Source organism: Podarcis cretensis (genome assembly GCF_951804945.1).
Source record: "Podarcis cretensis genome assembly, chromosome: 2".
NCBI classification, from domain to species: domain Eukaryota; kingdom Metazoa; phylum Chordata; class Lepidosauria; order Squamata; family Lacertidae; genus Podarcis; species Podarcis cretensis.
The window spans coordinates 66368489-66387530 of record NC_137171.1 but is presented as its reverse complement, the minus strand read 5'-3'; the positions used below and the strand labels follow the sequence as shown (position 1 = coordinate 66387530).

Here is a 19042-nt window from a genome sequence, read left to right as displayed (position 1 = left end):
TGTATTGTTTTTCGAAAAGCAAGTTTTTAAAAAATAAAAATCACTTGCATTAAGCAGTCAAAAATGTATCTCTTCAATTTCAAAAGTTATTAAATAAATGTTTGTTTTCCTCCAAAAACAAAAAACTCAGAGCAATACTCATTGCAACCTTGTTGGGGTAAGGTAAGGTAAAGGTACCCCTGCCCATACGGGCCAGTCTTGACAGACTCTGGGGTTGTGCGCCCATCTCACTTAAGAGGCCAGGGGCCAGTGCTGTCCGGAGACACTTCCGGGTCACGTGGCCAGCGTGACATCGCTGCTCTGGCGAGCCAGAGCCGCACACGGAAACGCCGTTTACCTTCCCGCTGGTAAGTGGTCCCTATTTATCTACTTGCACCCGGAGGTGCTTTCGAACTGCTAGGTTGGCAGGCACTGGGACCGAGCAGCAGGAGCGCACCCCGCCGCAGGGATTCGAACCGCCGACCTTTCGATCGGCAAGTCCTAGGCGCTGAGGCTTTAACCCACAGCGCCACCTGCGTCCCCTTGTTGGGGTAGGTTAAGCTAAAAGACAGGGACTGGCTGAAGGGCACACAGTGAGCTTCACATCTCAGTATAGATTTGAAGTTGGGTCTTCCTAGTCTGGCATTCTAACCATTAGATCATCATAGTGGCAATAGTTGCTAAGTCATAGTTCTTAAGCCTCATCCTATATGTTGCCTCCCAAATAAGCTTTCTCATTCATGAGTTACCATGCATTTCTGTTCATATGCCTGCCAACAGAATGGGCTACCCAAGTTACATGGGCCCAAAACACATACAAATGCCAAGATTCTCTGCGCATCTATTTTTTTTATAGGCGTCTATGGGAGATAGTAGACTAAATGCAATTCTATGGTGCCTCAACAAAAAGAGTGTGTCCCAGATCTCAATAAATAGCAGCACTATTCAATTATGCTTTGGTCAAGCCTCATACAGAGCACTGCTCTGGTCACCACAGTTTAAGATGGATATCAATAAAGTGGAACATGTTCAGAAGAATGCGACAAAGGGAGGAAGAGGCATGGAGACCAGTTCCTATGAGGACAAGCTGAAGAAGTTGGGTACGTTTAGATTGGAAAAGGAGACAATGGTAACTATCATCTCAAAATATTTGAAGGGCTGTTAGATAGATGATGGAATTCATTTGTTTTCTGCAGAGTAGGATCCAAACATAAATGTTGCGCGCACACTATTATTAGAGGGGCCCAGGCCATAGCTGTCAATGTTTTCCTTTTTTAAAAAAGGGAAATTCCCTTATTCCAAATAGGATTCCCCGCAAGAAAAGGGAAAAGTTGATAGCTATGGCCCAGGCTGACAAGCATCCAAGTATTTTAAAAATACAAAGTATTTAAAGCACATGACTTCACTCAAAGAATCTTTGGGAGCTGTAGTTTAAGGGATCTGGAAATTGTACCCCTGTGAGGGATAAATACAGTTCCCAGGAATCTTTGTACGAAGTCATGTGCTTTAAATGTATGGGCCATCCTTCTTTGTAGTGCAATGCAATGAATTTAATTTAAATGATATTGTGAAAGCCCTGCTTTATAATACATCTACATTAATGAAAAATCACATATTTCTATGGTTGCAGTAAAACAAATAAATTAAATATCCCAAAATAGCACAGTAAATATAAAAACCTTGGTGTGCCCAGGAGATTCCCCACTTCATCCTCTTACCTGTAAGGCAGATTAGGCTTAGAGATAGCAACTTGCTCTGTGCTGCCCACTGAATTTCATGGAGGCATGGGATTTGAATCCAGAGCTTCCAAGTCCAAAGCTGTAATCTGATATGTAACAGGCCAGAATTACACCAGAATCAATAAAACTTAATCACAAACATGTCTAGAATTGCAACCTAAATATTTAGCTGCAGCCACACTAGTTGTTTTTGTAGTGTTGATCTGAAACAGCTTCCATCATACAATGCTTTCAGGTCAAACAATACCCTAACAAAAAAAATACTTGGAAGACAAATCTTCATTAGAACAACTGACATTACAAAATAAAATTTATCTGTATTCTGCACCAGCCAATCACAAAATGTGATGTTCCCAAACACCAAGTGTAAAAAAAAAAGCATTAAAAAGGATGAAAAAGCACAACTCCTATAATCATATAGAAATTCACACAGAAAAGATATGTGGGACTGAAGAAAATTAACTTTGGCTTCGGTTCAGAGAGGCATACATTTCTTTTTATATTCGTTGATTTGGAGGTTAAAAATCTTTCAGCTATAGGACAAACAGCTGTTACCTGGCTGGCAGTTCCTCTCCTTGCTGTGTTATAGATATCAGCTCTATTGAGCTTTATACAACTTCAGTATCCCCAGGTCCTGGGTGCATTATCTGTCAAACACAGCGGAACCTGTTTTGCAATATTTCCCTCACAGCTTATCCAAGCTTTTCAGGCCTTGAGAGAAATGGCGATATACAGCATAATGACTTTCCAATCATCTCTCCCTCCCTCTACACTCAAACACACACACCCTACCTTTCTTGAGGCAAGAAAACTTGTACAAAATGATACAACTCTTCTCTTTAAAAATGTTTAAATTAAAATGTTAAATGCCTTTGATTGAATCACATCCACTTCCGACACACACCTTGAGCCAAGATACAGCAACTAAAGATGGCACGTTGTCAAATCACCAGCATGCCATACACTATTATGCTCCGTAAAATATGTTTTTAATGTGATACACTGCCCTGAGATCTTTTGATACAGGGTGGTATATAAATTGAAATAACAGCAATAATAGTAACAACAACAACAACAACAACAACAACAACAACAACAACAACAACAACAACAACAGAGAAATTGATAAACATACTAATTTCTTGTTGTTGGTATGCCAGTGTTATATTCAGTGTAAAACTTGATTGCTGTGTAGTTTCTGATGAGACAAGGGTGCATGCGGTTAGATTTGTGCTACTGTTTGCCAGTCCAAAACAGGCGATTGATTCTACATATGGCTGCATTCTCCCTGCCTTGTGGGGGAATCACATAGTAAGCCACTGTCTCTAGCTGCTTAATGAAAGCTCTGTTACATGCACAGACATCCAATACAGTTTCACACAACTACTCCCAGATTCATTTGGAATTAAGTACATCCAACTGTACACTGTTTGAAAGCACAGACCACAGTGAATGAAAATGCAATTTTATCTTCCAATCTTTGTTGCTCTTTGAAAAGCAGTTTCACTTCACCAGCCTAAGCAACAGATCATCTGTGACTTTAATGGCATTGTTTCCGTTGTGTTATGTCATCTCATTTCATGTTATTAGTAGGTAGCAAGAAATATGATAACATGACATGCTGTACCGTGGAGTGCTGTTGAATAGGATGCATCACGTCAAAAACATCATGGGGAGCAGGCTTCAAAATGAATGGGGAAGGTATATAAATGGATACGTAACTGGTGGAGCTTAAAATGTTCAGAAGTTCATGTGGGGGGGGGGAGAGAAAACAATAGTTAAGAAGTCATCTCAGAAAATTACTGTGCCATCTACCCAACAGTCTTCTTTTCCAGTACATTTCCAAGCACAATTCAAAGTGTTGATTCTGACCTTTAAAGCCCTAAACGGCCTCGGCCCAGTATACCTGAAGGAGCGTCTCCACCCCAATCGTTCAGCGTCGAGGGCCTTCTGGCGGTTCCCTCACTGCGAGATGTGAGGTTACAGGGAACCAGGCAGAGGGCCTTCTCGGTAGTGGCACCCGCCCTGTGGAACGCCCTCCCATCAGATGTCAACTATCTGACTTTTAGAAGACATCTGAAGGCAGCACTGTTTAGGGAAGTCTTTAATGTTTGATGTTTTATCACGTTTTTATTATTCTGAGTGGTCCTTCAGTCTGTTGGGACCACAACTTCCATCATCCCTGACTATTGCACATTATGGTTGCGGTTGATGGGAGTTGGAGTCCAACAACAGCCGGAGGTTTCCCATTTTGGATATAGTTACAATATATAGAGGGACGCGGGTGGCGCTGTGGGTTAAACCACAGAGCCTAGGACTTGCCGATCAGAAGGTTGGCGGTTCAAATCCCCATGACGGGGTGAGCTCCCGTTGCTCGGTCCCTGCTCCTGCCAACCCAGCAGTTCGAAAGCATGTCAAAGTGCAAGTAGATAAATAGGTACCACTCCGGCGGGAAGGTAAACAGTGTTTCCATACGCTGCTCTGGTTCGCCAGAAGTGGCTTAGTCATGCTGGCCACATTACCCGGAAGCTGTACGCTGGCTCCCTCGGCCAATAAAGCGAGATGAATGCCGCAACCCCAGAGTTGGTCACGACTGGACCTAATGGTCAGGGGTCCCTTTACCTTTACCTTTACAATATATAGAAACATCTATGCAAGATCCACCTTATTAAGACTAACAATCCTGCTATGGAAGTTAAGCAGTAAAAAAAAATACTCATCTACCTACGAGAAGTAATAAACATGATAATTATATAGATAAGTCTTTAATAAAATATGTATGCATAAGAACAGCTTGGATACCTATCAGCAAAATACCGGTACTTATTTATTTGGCCCAGCATATGCAGATTACTCATTCTTCTAAGGAAACAACCTGTGGCTTGGGGTGGGGGTGGGGCTAGGGAGACAGCCTCAGAGGGACAACAATTTAATATTTCAGAAATCCATGAGGCTTGATATCATAACCTCAGCATTTGAAAGTAGCTGGAACAAATGCCAAAGGTCATAGGGGTGAGAGAGTAGCATATCACAATATAAATTGCTAAGAAAGTAGGTGGAAATGGAGCTGGAATGCAGCCCGGAAAGCCATGGAGTGATGTAATAGAGAGACAAAGCAACCAAGGTTGTGCCTTTCTTGAGCAAGATGTAACTGAGGAATCTGCAATGGAACTGGAGCTGGGATATATGTGAAATTTGCTTACAAATATGTTTATTTCCTTAATAATGCATACATGACCATTGTTCAATGCAGGCATTAGGTGCTTTTGCTGTGTGAGAAAAGTGTCAGCAGCACTACAGAAAACAACCCACCATGAAAAAGCTTTTTGCACTTCTAGAAAATGACAGAATTCTCAACTCTGGAATAATAGTCTAAGATATTTCCCTGCATAACAAGGCTCTCCATAATCCGATTTCTATTTTATTTTGTACTAGGGGCAGACCATGGTGGTAAATAACTCGGCACTGTTTATCCATCACTTTAAACCATAGTTTAAATTAAACTACTTTAAATTTCAATTAAGCCGTAAATCTTGTCTGAAAAATGTGCCTCAATAGGAGGAAACTATAGAAGAACTTACAGTGGTACCTCGGGTTACAGACGCTTCAGGTTACAGACTCCGCTAACCCCGAAATAGTACCTCAGGTTAAGAACTTTGCTTCAGGATGAGAACAGAAATTGTGCGGCGGCAGCGGGAGGCCCCATTAGCTAAAGTGGTACCTCAGGTTAAGAACAGTTTCAGGTTAAGGACAGACCTCCGGAATGAATTAAGTTCTTAACCTGAGGTACCACTGTAGTTTGCTTTGTTATTGCTTTATTGTTTCTGAAAGTCAACCTCTAAGGGTGGCTAAGTATATAGTGTTGAACCAAGTTTCTGACAAGTTCTGGGGAGTGGGGTAGAGTAAAGCTGAGGCAAAGTAAACTAAGGCAAAATTACTGTATCCTGGCTATCCTCCTGTAGTATACCCACGAGGAGTGAGTCTTGCCAATTGAGCAAAGAAGTGTCTGCCTAGTCCTAACCCAATGTGGTCAGCAAAGGAATGTCATTTAAATCTTCCATGCTTCATGCCTGAAGCACTGGGGGGGGGGGACCCTGGCAGACAACACATTGTATTTCACAATCAGCACCTTTAATTTGCTTTCTACTCCAATATTTCAACAAACTGTAGAATATCTATTGGGGCAGGGGTGGGAGCAGCTCCTCGGGTAAAGTCCATGGCACATATAAGCTTAACTTGCCATCCTTACAGGCAAGTTGTAACTGCTGCAACTTAATGATGGGACAAAAAGTCAACAGTGGTGAAAAAGGCTTCTAAGAATTGCCCGGTCCCTTGCTGCTCTTGTTTACCTACAACAAGTATGTTACTTGCCGATAAATGAAACAAAACAGAGAAGAACTGGGCACGTACTCACCAGCTTCATTGTTGACAGAGAGGCCCGTGGGCAAACAAGAAACCAATATAGCCTTGCATGCTCAATTGAAAGTTGACAACATCAGTAATATTTTTTTGTCAGCCGACTGAATGTGAATGAACCAACACACTAATTACATAAAAATGCTGCACACAGTAACTGAGTCATTTCCTAAGGCAAACAACGAAATAAAACACATACCCTTGATTCCTTGTGGGCAGATGTAACTACAGGTATATCGTAATAGTTCTGGTTTGTTTTTAGTGTGGTTAACACCACCTGAAAATCAATGGTCTTTTAGTATGATTTCTTTTTTAAGGATGTGGAATTCACTCCCCCAAGAAGTAGTGATAGCCAGCAACTTGGATGTCTTTAAACTATCAAAAGTTATCAAAGGTTACTAGCCACAATAGCTATGTTCTGCCTCCACTGTTGAAAGCAGTATGCGGGACTCACAAGTGGGGAGAACGCTGTTGCACTTCCCTTAGGCATCTGGTTGGTTGCTGTGAGTTTAGGATGCTGGTCTAGATGGACCTGATTCAGAAGGCTTATATAATGTTCTCAAGAAAGACTCACATTCAATCAAACTTGGATTTCATTTCACATCTTCTTCTTCTTTTTGAACTATATAGGAAATAAAGAGTCATGCTTACTGACCTTTTCCTAGTGTCAAGATTATCTGAATAACATTTCTGTTTTTCACTTCTTTAAAATTGACTTGCCATTATTCTTTCCTTAAGGTGCCTTTTAGAATCCAACTAGATGTAACATTAAATGCACCTGTATTTAGCAGGCAGTTTTTTAATACTGAAAATAGCTGTGAATGAACTGATAATTATTGAGAGTATAACAGACAAGGAATGGGAACTTTAAGGCTTTCTCCTTGTCCTGCAGTCCTAACTAGGGAGGGGGAGGGGTGGGAATATGACTCAGTACACATTTGAAGCTAAGTCTAAGAAACTCACACTTTATGAAACAATATGTGAACTGAAACAAATCTATTCTTCAAAATTTGCAATTATCTGAATTTTGTGATACAGTTCTCCAACCAATTTTTACAAAAGCAAATATTTTAGGGAAAACTTTGCACAAAAATGAAGGTTTGAGTGAAAACTACATACAGAAAAGCATTATATAAGGGGAAAGTATTTGCAAAAATGTGTACATTGGTCAAAACTACATATAAAATGTGTTTAATTGGGAGAAAATCATGCTAAAAGGCTGATGAATTTGCCATAAAGGTTTTTAAAAATTCACAAATTGCTGCAAAATGTGGGGAACCAAATCTATTATTGGAAAAAGGAGAAACTGAGATAACTGAGATAAAAAAAATACTCCTTTGAAGCTCCCGTATGCCTTGGAAGGAAACACTCACACCTGCCTCAATTGGCTCCAATGCAATTTTCATCAGGATTGCATTTTTGTCAGAGCTGTGACAGGAAGGGAAAGCCTGCATTCCTACCAATCACTATTTTTATTTAAAAACATGTACATTGCATGTCTACCTTGGCCCTAAGTTGGCCTCAAAGACTTCCGACTTCATTTTATCTAAAACAGATGCATAATTGGTTGTACAGTAGTAATCTCAATCTATGTATTCGTAAATGTTTACAAGTGCCTCTTTTTCATTATACATTTTAGAATGGACAGACCTACATATTGTAGAAAACACTGTCAGAGCACATATGGCACATTAGGTAGATAGTGTTGTCTGGTTTCTCCTCTCTGCTCCCTCAAAACTCTAGCCAACCCCAATCCACTCATTGATGCTTTTGTGCCACATATCTATCCAAGCCTAGATTTTGATGCTTTTAACAGTAGCAGCAGCAGCAGCAGCAGCAGCAGCAACAACAACAACAACAACAACAACAACAACAACTTGCTTTTGTACCCAGCATATCTGCCTGGGTTGCCTCAGACACTTGGGGCAGCTTCTAACATAATATACAAAAATGTTTTAATTTTTTTATAATGGGCTCTTTTCTAATGCTATTTTAAAATCTGAAATAACAACCTTCAGAATATACAATATGTATGTCATTTAAAAACTGCTAGGTTAGGGCTGCCATACGTCCTGGACATTACTGGGACTTCAGAGGTGGAACTGATGTCCAGGGGAAATTTCCAAAATCTGGTGCTTTGTCCTGGATCTTAGGCAAGTCAATCAAAAAATTGATTGAAAAAATGAAAACATTTAGTCAGCCATTTTTTGTCATCACACCTAGCATAGGACCCCCCAAAAGCTGTGGAGATTTTTTAAGAAAAACCCAAAAATCTCAACAGCTTTTGGGGGGTCCTATGCTAGGTGTGATGACAAAAAATGGCTGACTAAATGTTTTCATAAGGAGGGAGAGTGCTTTGTTTGTGGGAGAGGGCAAAAGGGTGCTTGAAAGTTTGACAATAAGCCAGCTCCCATCAAGAATAAGCAGACATTCCCTGAAGTCCAGCAGATGCTCATTCATTCCTTTGTGTGTCAAGAAGAGGTATTTAAGGTTCAACTTGGGAGACAGAAATAATCTCTCTCCAGACTAACATTCTATTGTTCCATTGATTTACCTGAGAAAAACAAATGTTTCCTCCTTACCTGTGGATTTCTTTCCTAATTAAAATGGATGAATCACTTTAGATTATATTTACCTAAGGGGATTATCAACGGTGCCCTTTAGTATGATGAAATTTTAAAATAAAATACAGAGTTTAAAAAGTTGTCAAACCCAGCATTTTTTTCATTAATATCACTTGGAAGCAATATCAGAAAAGACACAGGATATTAACACTGCAAGCCCATCAATAAGCACATGTCAAAGATACTTTATTTCAGCAGCTGCTTTTGTGAGGATGCTTAAGGAATTGAGCTCTGAAATTTAAGACTTTACACTTGAAGATTTTATCATGCCAGAAAACGTGCAGCCAAATATCAACATATGAAATTCAGAACCTGAATAGGTGACAACTGACTGAAACTCTCGATCACTTATATAAGCTTATACACATACATTTAAATGGTTTCATCAACTAAACACTGACATGGAGTGTGTATTTGCACTGTCAGAATGTAAGGGCCCATACAAGAAGATTCCTAAATCATCAAATGTGTGTGTGTGTGTGTGTGTGTGTAGTGTACAATGAAATCATTAAAAATCATAATCAGATGTCTGTCTTTTAAATGCTTGGTGTACAAAGCAGTGTATGAGACCTGCTTATTCTGCATTGAGAGATGTTCACATAAGGATCCAGGGCTGGTTTTGTTTTGGGGGGGGTGGAATGCACACGCGCGCACACACACACACACACACACAGAGGGTTCTGGACCATGATCAAGTTGGGAGGTGGGGAAACAGGTAAATAAAATCTTCCACATGACATACAGTCAACTTGCCACTTCACAGAAACTTTAGCATATTTACAGTGAAGACAGACAGACATCTTAAAGTGTGGTCAAGGAAGTGGTTTTGACACATTCTCTGCATTCCAAGGCATTTGTTTTCAGGGCAGGGGGTGCGTGGCAAAATTACTGCCAATGCATTCAGAGTGTCTGTCTGTCATTATGACTCATCAATCCTCAGGCAGTTGGGTGCATGCCATCCTTATTCAGATATTGCCATTTTCTTTCTGCAGGCATTAAATTTTCATTGTGTCCACTACATGTCCTTTCGCATCACCTGGTCTGTCGGGCTTTCATATATCTGTCTTCCTCTGTCTTCTATCAATGAGCGATTTTCTGATAACCTTTTAATGATGAATTTTCTGGTGGCTGCATCGTGTCCTTCCTGTGCTGCTGAAAATATTGTTGTTACTCTACATACCTGTAGGTGCCGACCAAACCAGTGCTGTGGACTTCTAGATAGTTGCCTTCAGTAACTAACTCTTCATTTCACAGCTGCATAACAGCAAAAGACATCAACTCTTATTTATGCTGGTATATACAGTAGTTTTCTTTGGAGGAGGAACAAGAACGAAATCCATGGAAGATTGGTAGCTGAAGAAAGATGACAAGATTTATAGTGTAATGGAAAGAGACCAGCACTATGGGTTAAATATAGTACAACTCATTTGTCTAGACGTACTGGAGACTTACACAACACTATCAAACCTATAGTTACGCAAATTTATTAGATGTACTGGAGGGCAGCCAAAACATCTGAATAATCAGGAGGTTACAGCTTGATTCATATGGTTGCTTTCTGACTTCACAAGGTGATGTTGAGCCGTTGGGTTACATCTACATAGAGAGTGGTGGTGGCTGTGGGTTGGTGGTCAGGTCTTCATTGGACTACCTTGGCATTAAGCAAGCAAGATCTTTTGAAGACCAGATTTGCCAAGCAAGTGATGGAGTGGATCCATTCATAGGACTGCTTTGTTATGCAGACAGAAAGACTAATAACGTAGTTTTTGGCAGGAGACAAACTGCAGTGGAATGGAAGCGGTGCTGCAGGCAGCAAATACAGGACAGAAGAAGGAATGATGCATTCCTACATCTCTACATCTAGCCCAGCATCATTTTCCCAAAGTGACCAACCAGATGTGCATGGGAAATCCTCAAGGAAGACCTGAGTGCAACAGTGTACTCCTCATCTGTAACTGCCAGCAACTGGTATTCAGAAATATGCTGCATCTTCTTTTCTTATATATCCCAGCTCCCCAACACAGGCAATCAGAAAGCATTCTGGACCAGCTGGTAAGGAACTAAAACAGATCCACTTCAGCAACAATTCATTTCCAGTTCAGAAAATCAAAAAGATGGTAGATGGCCCAGGCACCTGCTCAGAACAAGGAAGAGCATTTCTGTTAATAACGAGAGAGAGAGAGAGAGAGAGAGAGAGAGAGAGAGAGACAGACAGACAGACAGACAGACAGACAGACAGACAGACAGACTGACTGACTGCTGGTACTTTTTGAAGCTAGAATATGGCCAGAATATTTTAAGATCCTCTAGCAACTGTTTTCCCTTCCCACTGTTGAATTGCTTTGGACCAAATTTCCATAGAGTCTTTCTTGCAGTCTTCTTAAACAGAAAGGATTTTTGTTATTATTATTAAAGTCCATTTTTTACACTAGTAACAGACAACTTGTTTCCTCCAGTTCTTTAATGATTCAGACATATAATTACTAATGGAGATAAATCTGTCTGATGAATGTCATCTTTTTAATAATTCACATCTCTTTGATCTGTTTTCAAAGGGTTACTTACTCTTCTGTTAGAATTACAGGTTTGAGTAGGTCACTCTGTTATTTAAAGACACATTTTTTTCTTCCTTCTTTGGTGTCATAGCTGTGTTAGGATAATGACAACCACCCAACTGTCAAGATGGCTAACCTTTTCAGAAAACTGCATTCCACAGTTGGCTCTCACCTTCCTTCACCTTCCTACAATCTTCTCTGAATTCTGCAGGAGTCCCTGTTGCTCAAACAGCATAAAAATGTTTCCAAAGGACAAATGCATCCTTGCAGGTAGCAGCCTACTGTGTACATTGTGCACCCTGTAGGGAAAAGATGAAACAAATGAAGTCTGCCTGGACCAGCATGAACTTTTCTTCCCTCCAGGTGAGCAAAAAACAACCACCACCACACAGTCGACCAAAGCATAAGGTACCCATTTCACTACTGGGATTTTGTTTCTCCTCTGGAGGCACAAAGCATATTGTTTCAAAATCCTGTTGCTTCAACAAGACACCCCTTCACAATTGTGAGGCTGTTAGCTCTGCTCATACATAGCAAATCTGAAGCACACTTAGGAGCAACAAAAGCAAGAGAGAGCAGATCCACACCATACATTCAAGGCACATGATTTCCCCTGGAACTTGTAGATTTCCCCCCAGAGCTACAATTCCCAGTGTCCTTAACAAACTACAGTTCCCAGGATTCTTTGGGGGAAGTAGCATACAACAATAAGAAGAAGAAGAAGAAGAAGAAGAAGAAGAAGAAGAAGAAGAAGAAGAAGAAGAATTTATTATTTACACCCTGCCCATCTGGCTGGGCTTCCCCAGCCACTCTGGGCGGCTTCCAAAAGAATATTAAAATACTGTGATACATCAAACATTAAAAGCTTCCCTAAACTGTGTGTTGGAGATGCTTTAACTGTATGGGGGTCCATATGCTCAAAATCTTGTGGCACCTTAAAAAGTAACACCTTGTCAGAAGTGGCTTAGTGGCTGACAGGTGTCTCTTCCCTACAGCACATAGATAAACTGACCTGCTGGGAGCCTGAAGGGCCCTGCCCTGCCTCTCTCCACCTGGCTTTGGGTGGGGCCTGGAGGGCTCCATAAAGGGCGGCGGCTGCTGCTGCTGCTGCTGCTGGACAGAGATGGCTCCTTTTAAAAATTGTTTTTATTTTTTAACTGTGTCATTTTAAATTGTTATTGATATTAATGTTGCATTTTTTAATTTTAGATTTTATTATTTATGTGGAAATTGGTTGTGTACCTTTGATGTGCTTTATTTATTGTTTATGACTTTTGTTATGTTGGTAATTATGTAAATCTTGTCATGTTGTTAGCCTTGAGCATTGTTTTAACTATGGAAAGGTGGCATACAAATAAAATGATGATGATGAAACTATGACCTTCAATCCCACAAAATGTATCAATGGTCATCAACATGAATGGCATCAAACGGGGATTAAACAAATTCATGTAGGATAAGGCTATGAATGGCTACTAGCCAGGATAACTCTGTACTACCTACAGCATTGGAGGTGGCATGTGTATGAAGAATACTTGGTTGGAACCAGGGCTGGCCACCCATGAGGCAAGTTGAAGCTACTGCCTCAGGTGGCAGAATCCACAGGGGTAGCAGATCCCAACCCAGATTTTACTTTTTTCCCTTTGTTCCTGATGTAGATCTTCAGTTGCTCCTGTAGCACCCTGCTTGTGGTTAACGCTTAGCTGGAATGAAATATTCAATGCAGCAATAGAGAAATTAAAATAATAATTTATTTGTCAGACAAATAAATGATAGGCACAGTGGTATATGGTTACCTAAGCTCTGCCCCTTCCAGCCCTGATGGCCAGCACTTATATTTCCTCAGCCCAGCCCCCTTGCTCCTCCTTTGGCTGCCTCTGTCCAATCAGCCTGGTCGAAATTCCTATTGGCTGTTTGCTAGAACCAATCATAAAAGATATACCCATTTCCTATTACCTTTTATGGGAGACAAAGAGCTATATTTCTTTCTATCCATAAATGGCAGACAAGTAGCCATATATCTTACATTTGCCTCGACAAGGCACCTTAATTACCAGATCACCTTTTGCCCCTGTTGCCCCTGCATTCCAAAACAAATGGCTAAAACAAATGGCTCGTGGTATTAAATTCTATCTAAACAGAGATCTTGGGTTCACATTCTCACACACCATCAATGAAATAAGAATCTAACATAAGAATCTAACATTTCTTACTTTCTAAATCCTTTGCCTAATTACATTAAGCCAACAAATCTCATACATAACATAGCTTTTTAGAAGAAAAGGCCTTCGCAAAGTAAAAAAGAACTCAGTAAAAAAACAGCTTCAAAAGAAGCCTCTTCCGTTTACACCCCCCTTTCCCAGCCAGCTGCTTTTACCATTAGCTCTTCCCAAAATTTATTGCCCTTTAACTCTCTCAGTATACCTTAAACCTTAGGAAAATATGGCTAGAGTCTGATGAGAGGCACATGGTATTATTTTCTGTTAAACAATAAATCTTACTATTTACCAACTCTTAATTAGCGTTTTTGCAGCTTGATTGTATTCTGTAATATGTAGGGTCAGTGTAACATTTGCTCCCAGCCTGTAATTCCCTTTTACAACTTTGAGAAACTTGTCTCCTGCTACTGCTATAAATCAGAGGGGCCCTTGTTCAGGAGAGCAGGAAGATAAACAACTGCCAAAGTACTTAGCCAGCTGGTTTCTGCCTGGCATGAAACATACAAACATTTGCAAATATATCTTTAAGCTCATTTTAAAATACAGGCCTTGATCAGATGCCTCACTCCTTCTTCCCTGGTGGAAAATGGGGGTGCCATTTTGTGGTTCATCTCAGATTCCAAAATGTCTTGGGTTGGCCCTAGTGGGAATTGTAAATGAGCAAAGTGCTCTTGCACTCAGATCCTGCTTGTATGTTTCCTGTAGGCATCCAGTTGGCCACTGTTATGTACTGGGTTGAATAGGATCCAAACTGCAGCAGTCTGATTGGCCCTAGAACAATAGGATCCAAAAGGCAGCAGCCTGATTGGTCCTAGAACAATAGGATTCAGAATGCAGCAGTCTGATTGGTCCTAGAACAATGCAGCAGTATGATTGGTTGGCAGGAACTACCCAATCATGCTCCAGATAGAAGTGAATCCACAACCTGATTGGCTTACAGTAGAATTCCGGAATTAGCCAATCATGTTCAGCCCATTGTGTAAATAATGTATATAAAGCAGATACCTTGAGGGGACTTTCATTCATTCCTCCTCACCACTATGAGCTGAATAAAGAGCATGAAATCACTTTGCGACTCTGAGTATATTTCACTGGCGACGAGGATGGGATCCCGCTGAGCTGACTGCCACACACAGCACCGCAGCACCGCCACCTGCCGCACCGCTGCCTCGCACCGTGTATCCAGGCTTCAGCTCCGGGACACAAGGAACTCAGAATGGCAACCAACAGCAGCTTCTCACCGTTCAACCCAGCATCCGGAGACTGGGAAGCGTACGCCTCCCGTTTCACCTTCCTCCTAGAAGCCAAAGGGGTCACCGATGAAGAAGACGCCAAGAAGAGGGCAATATTCTTCAGCGTTTGCGGAGAGGAGACATTTGAAATTGCCCGGGCTCTCCTTGCGCCTGAAGACGTTGCTACTGTTCCATACAAAACAATAATGGAACAGCTGAAGGGGCACTTTTCGCCACAGCCCTCAGTGGTGGCTCGTCGAAATGCCTTCTATGCAAAGCGGCAAGCCCCTGGGGAAACCATAACTGGGTTTGTGACCTCTCTCCGCCAAGCCGCCCGGTTCTGCAACTTCTCAGAGCTGGAGAACATGCTTCGTGACCGCCTCGTCGGTGGCCTGAGGGATGAGAAGCTGCAACGACGCCTCTACGCTAAGAAGGACCTAACGTTCCAGGTCGCTCTGGAGGAGGCCCTGGCAACGGAAGCTGCCGAGAGGTCGACGCAAGAGGCACGGCCGAGCCAGCCATCCCAACCGAGGGTCCACCATGAAGACCTCACCGACGACTCAGGATCCAACAGGGAGGAGGTGCACCGAGTACAGCAGCGCACTCAAGCAGCCCACATACCACAGCTGCCTCGACGAGAAGGAGGAAACTGCGCAAGTTGCGGAGAAAGTCACGAGAGGAGGACCTGCCGTTTCCGCAACGCAGAGTGCAGGCAGTGCAGAAAATCGGGACACATCGCCCGGGTGTGTCGGGCTCGGCCCACCCGACGCCAGGCATCAGATGACCAATCCAAGAGCCCCAGGTCCCGGGGCCCAACGCACCAAGGCAACTCGACGGAGCTCACGGACTTCCAGGTATACCAGTTGCCCCACCCCAACGTAGAGAAAATTTATGTTGACGTACAGATAGAGGGGGCCCCATGCCGCATGGAGCTTGACACGGGTTCAACTCTATCCATAATCTCGGCAAGGACCTTAAGGAAACTGTGTCCTACTGGGGGTCCCAAACTCAGGCCGGCCCCATTCACCCTCCGGGACTTCCAGAAACGTAAGGTCCCCACAATGGGGGTGGGGACCTTCAGGGTGCAATACCGAGGGCGGACGCGGCAACTGGAATTGCTGGTGGTCAAGGGCCCCTACATTAGCTTACTGGGATTGGCATGGTTTGGACCACTGGGGCTAGCCGTCACCGGGGTGAACCACACTAGCTTACAAGTGGACGTGGACGCCATATGCAAGGAATTTCCGGGGGTTTTTGATGGGAAATTGGGACAGTATACGGGCCCCCCAATTGCTCTACAGCTTGACCCCGCAGTACGACCGGTCAGGCTCAAGGCCCGCCGGGTCCCGTTTGCCCTGAAACCCCGTATAGACGAGGAATTGGACCGGCTTGTGGAGCAAGGAGTGCTGGAGCCGGTGCCTAATGCCCCCTGGGAAACCCCAATTGTCACACCCGTCAAGCCTAATGGTTCGGTCCGCATCTGTGCAGACTACAAATGTACCATAAACAAGGCCCTTACGGCCCATGCATACCCAGTGCCAGTGGTCAGCCATGTTCTTGCCACCCTGGCTGGGTCGAAAATTTTTGGCAAGCTGGACTTGGCCCAAGCATATCAACAGTTGCCAGTAGATGAGGCCACAGCAGAGGCACAGACGATTGTGACGCACAGAGGAGCATTCAGGGTAAAGCGGCTGCAATTCGGTATCAGCGTGGCACCAGGCATATTCCAGAATCTAATGGACTCTCTACTTAAAGGGATTCCTGGCGTCACCCCCTTCTTCGATGATGTGTTGATTGCCGGGCCCACACCAGAGGAGTTTGAGGACCGCCTCCGCACCGTTCTGCACCGTTTCCAGACGGCGGGTCTCAAGGTGAAGCGGGAAAAATGTCTACTAGGAGTGCCTCAGGTGGACTTTCTTGGATTTATGGTGGACGCAGAAGGGGTCCACCCGACTGGGGACAAGGTACGGGCCATTTGTGATGCCCCAGCGCCCAAGAACAAGACTGAACTTCAGGCCTTCTTGGGACTATTGAACTTTTACCATTCCTTCCTTCCCCACAAGGCGGCGGTAGCGGAGCCCCTACACAGACTCCTGGACAAGCGGGCCCCTTGGGTGTGGGGCCAGCGGCAGGAGGCCGCATTCCAGGCAGTCAAGGACTTGCTTGTCTCAAACTCGGTCTTGGCACACTTCGACGAGAGGCTGCCGGTGGTGCTAGCATGCGACGCCTCGCCCTATGGAATTGGCGCTGTCCTGGGACACCAACTCCCGGATGGAAGAGAGGTACCAGTGGCATACTTTTCCCAGACACTCAACGCAACCGAGCGGAACTACTCGCAAATCGACAAGGAGGGTCTGGCAATCGTGAAGGGAGTAAAAAAAATTCCATGATTTCTTGTACGGGCGGCCCTTCACCGTGGTGACTGACCACAAGCCGTTGCTTGGCTTGTTTGCCCCTGAAAAGCAGACCCCCCAAGTGCTGTCTCCTCGCGTCCTCAGGTGGTCAATTTTCCTTGCCAGCTACCAGTATGCACTGATTCACCGTCCGGGGAAGGCGATGGGCCATGCGGACGCCCTCAGCAGGCTACCACTACCGGAAACAGGCCCCGACCCAGCACCTGCACAAGAGGTTATGAGCCTGGAGCTGCTTCCTGACCGCCCCATTCAGGCACAAGAAGTTGCACACCATTCCAAGAAAGATAGGGTCATCTCCCGGGTCCTGGACTGGGTGTGGAGGGGATGGCCCAGCAGCAGCCCCGGGCCAGAATTCGCCGGCTACACAACCCGCAAACATGAACTGTCAGCCCACAAGGGGTGCCTGTTATGGGGAAGCAGGGTCGTTGTTCCCCAGCCCCTCCGCAAAAGGGTCCTCACAGCCCTACACGAGACACACCCAGGGGTAGTAAGAATGAAGGCCCTTGCCAGGAGTTATGTGTGGTGGCCGGGGATCGACGGAGAGATAGAGGCCTGGGTCAAACACTGCCAGGCCTGCCAAGAATCCCGCCCAGATCCCCCAAGGGCCCCAGTCCAGTCCTGGGAGTCCGCCCGAGCACCATGGTCACGCCTGCATGTGGACTTCGCTGGCCCCTTTCAGGGGAAAACATTCTTCATAGTGGTGGACTCCTACACCAAATGGCTGGAAGTCGCACTGGTACCGTCCACTTCTACGTCCGCAGCCATCCGGGTACTACGCAGGCTGTTTGCAACCCACGGGCTCCCTGACACTCTCGTCTCAGACAACGGGACTGCATTTACGTCAGGAGAATTCCAAACCTTCACAACGCAGAACGCCATCCGCCACATCCGTTCGGCGCCATTCCACCCTGCCACCAATGGCCAAGCAGAACGCATGGTGCGGACCACCAAGGACACCCTTCGCCGTATGACACAAGGGGATTGGGAGTACCGCCTTGCCACATTCCTTCTAGCACAGCACAGCACCCCCAGCTCAACGACTGGCCGGAGCCCCGCTGAACTACTAATGGGTCGGCGCCTTGCAATCAGATTGGACCGCCTTCACCCCGATAGAGCTCAGGATGAGGCAGTGGTGGGGGAAGGCAAGAACCCCCGGACCTTCGAGGCTCAGGACCCAGTGTACGCAAAGAATTTTGGGGCAGGCCCAGCATGGGTACCCGCCACAGTCACCAGGGTCACTGGCCCCGTGTCGTATGAGGTGCTAACGGATGGGGGGCAATGCTGGCGCCGCCACTGCGACCAGATACGGCGACGATTCCCAGGAGAAAACCAGGAGGAGGAAAGGGCAGAGGAGTCCCAAGGGAACAGAGGGGCAGTGAGGCCCATAGAGCACGAGGGGCCAGCAGGAGAGGCAGAATCAGTAAATACAGAGAGGACCTGCGAGGCCGAAAGGACACCGGAACCAGAACCACGACTGAGTGAGCCGGTTGCGCCAGACCAAACAGCCCCATCACAGCCAGCATCCTTGGAACACGAGCCAGAACCTGAACCCCGGACCAGGGAACACCCCAGGCCGCAACGCACACGTAGGCCGCCAGCGTACCTTGAGGACTATGAATGCGACCTCCCGGGCAGGACTGGAACTTAGAGGGGAGGGGTGTTATGTACTGGGTTGAATAGGATCCAAACTGCAGCAGTCTGATTGGCCCTAGAACAATAGGATCCAAAAGGCAGCAGCCTGATTGGTCCTAGAACAATAGGATTCAGAATGCAGCAGTCTGATTGGTCCTAGAACAATGCAGCAGTATGATTGGTTGGCAGGAACTACCCAATCATGCTCCAGATAGAAGTGAATCCACAACCT

General features: G+C 44.6%; 1 protein-coding gene across 1 annotated transcript; it reads left to right on the top strand.

Moving 5' to 3' along the window:
- Positions 1–982: 982 nt before the first annotated feature.
- On the top strand, positions 983–16860 carry LOC307209807 (uncharacterized protein; the record flags this gene model as incomplete). The annotated part of the gene is made up of 3 exons (XM_079965170.1): positions 983–1079; positions 14834–15618; positions 16520–16860. 3 exons carry the CDS (start codon positions 983–985, stop codon positions 16556–16558), a joined length of 921 nt encoding a protein of 306 aa, XP_079821296.1. The 3' UTR covers positions 16559–16860.
- Positions 16861–19042: the final 2182 nt, after the last annotated feature.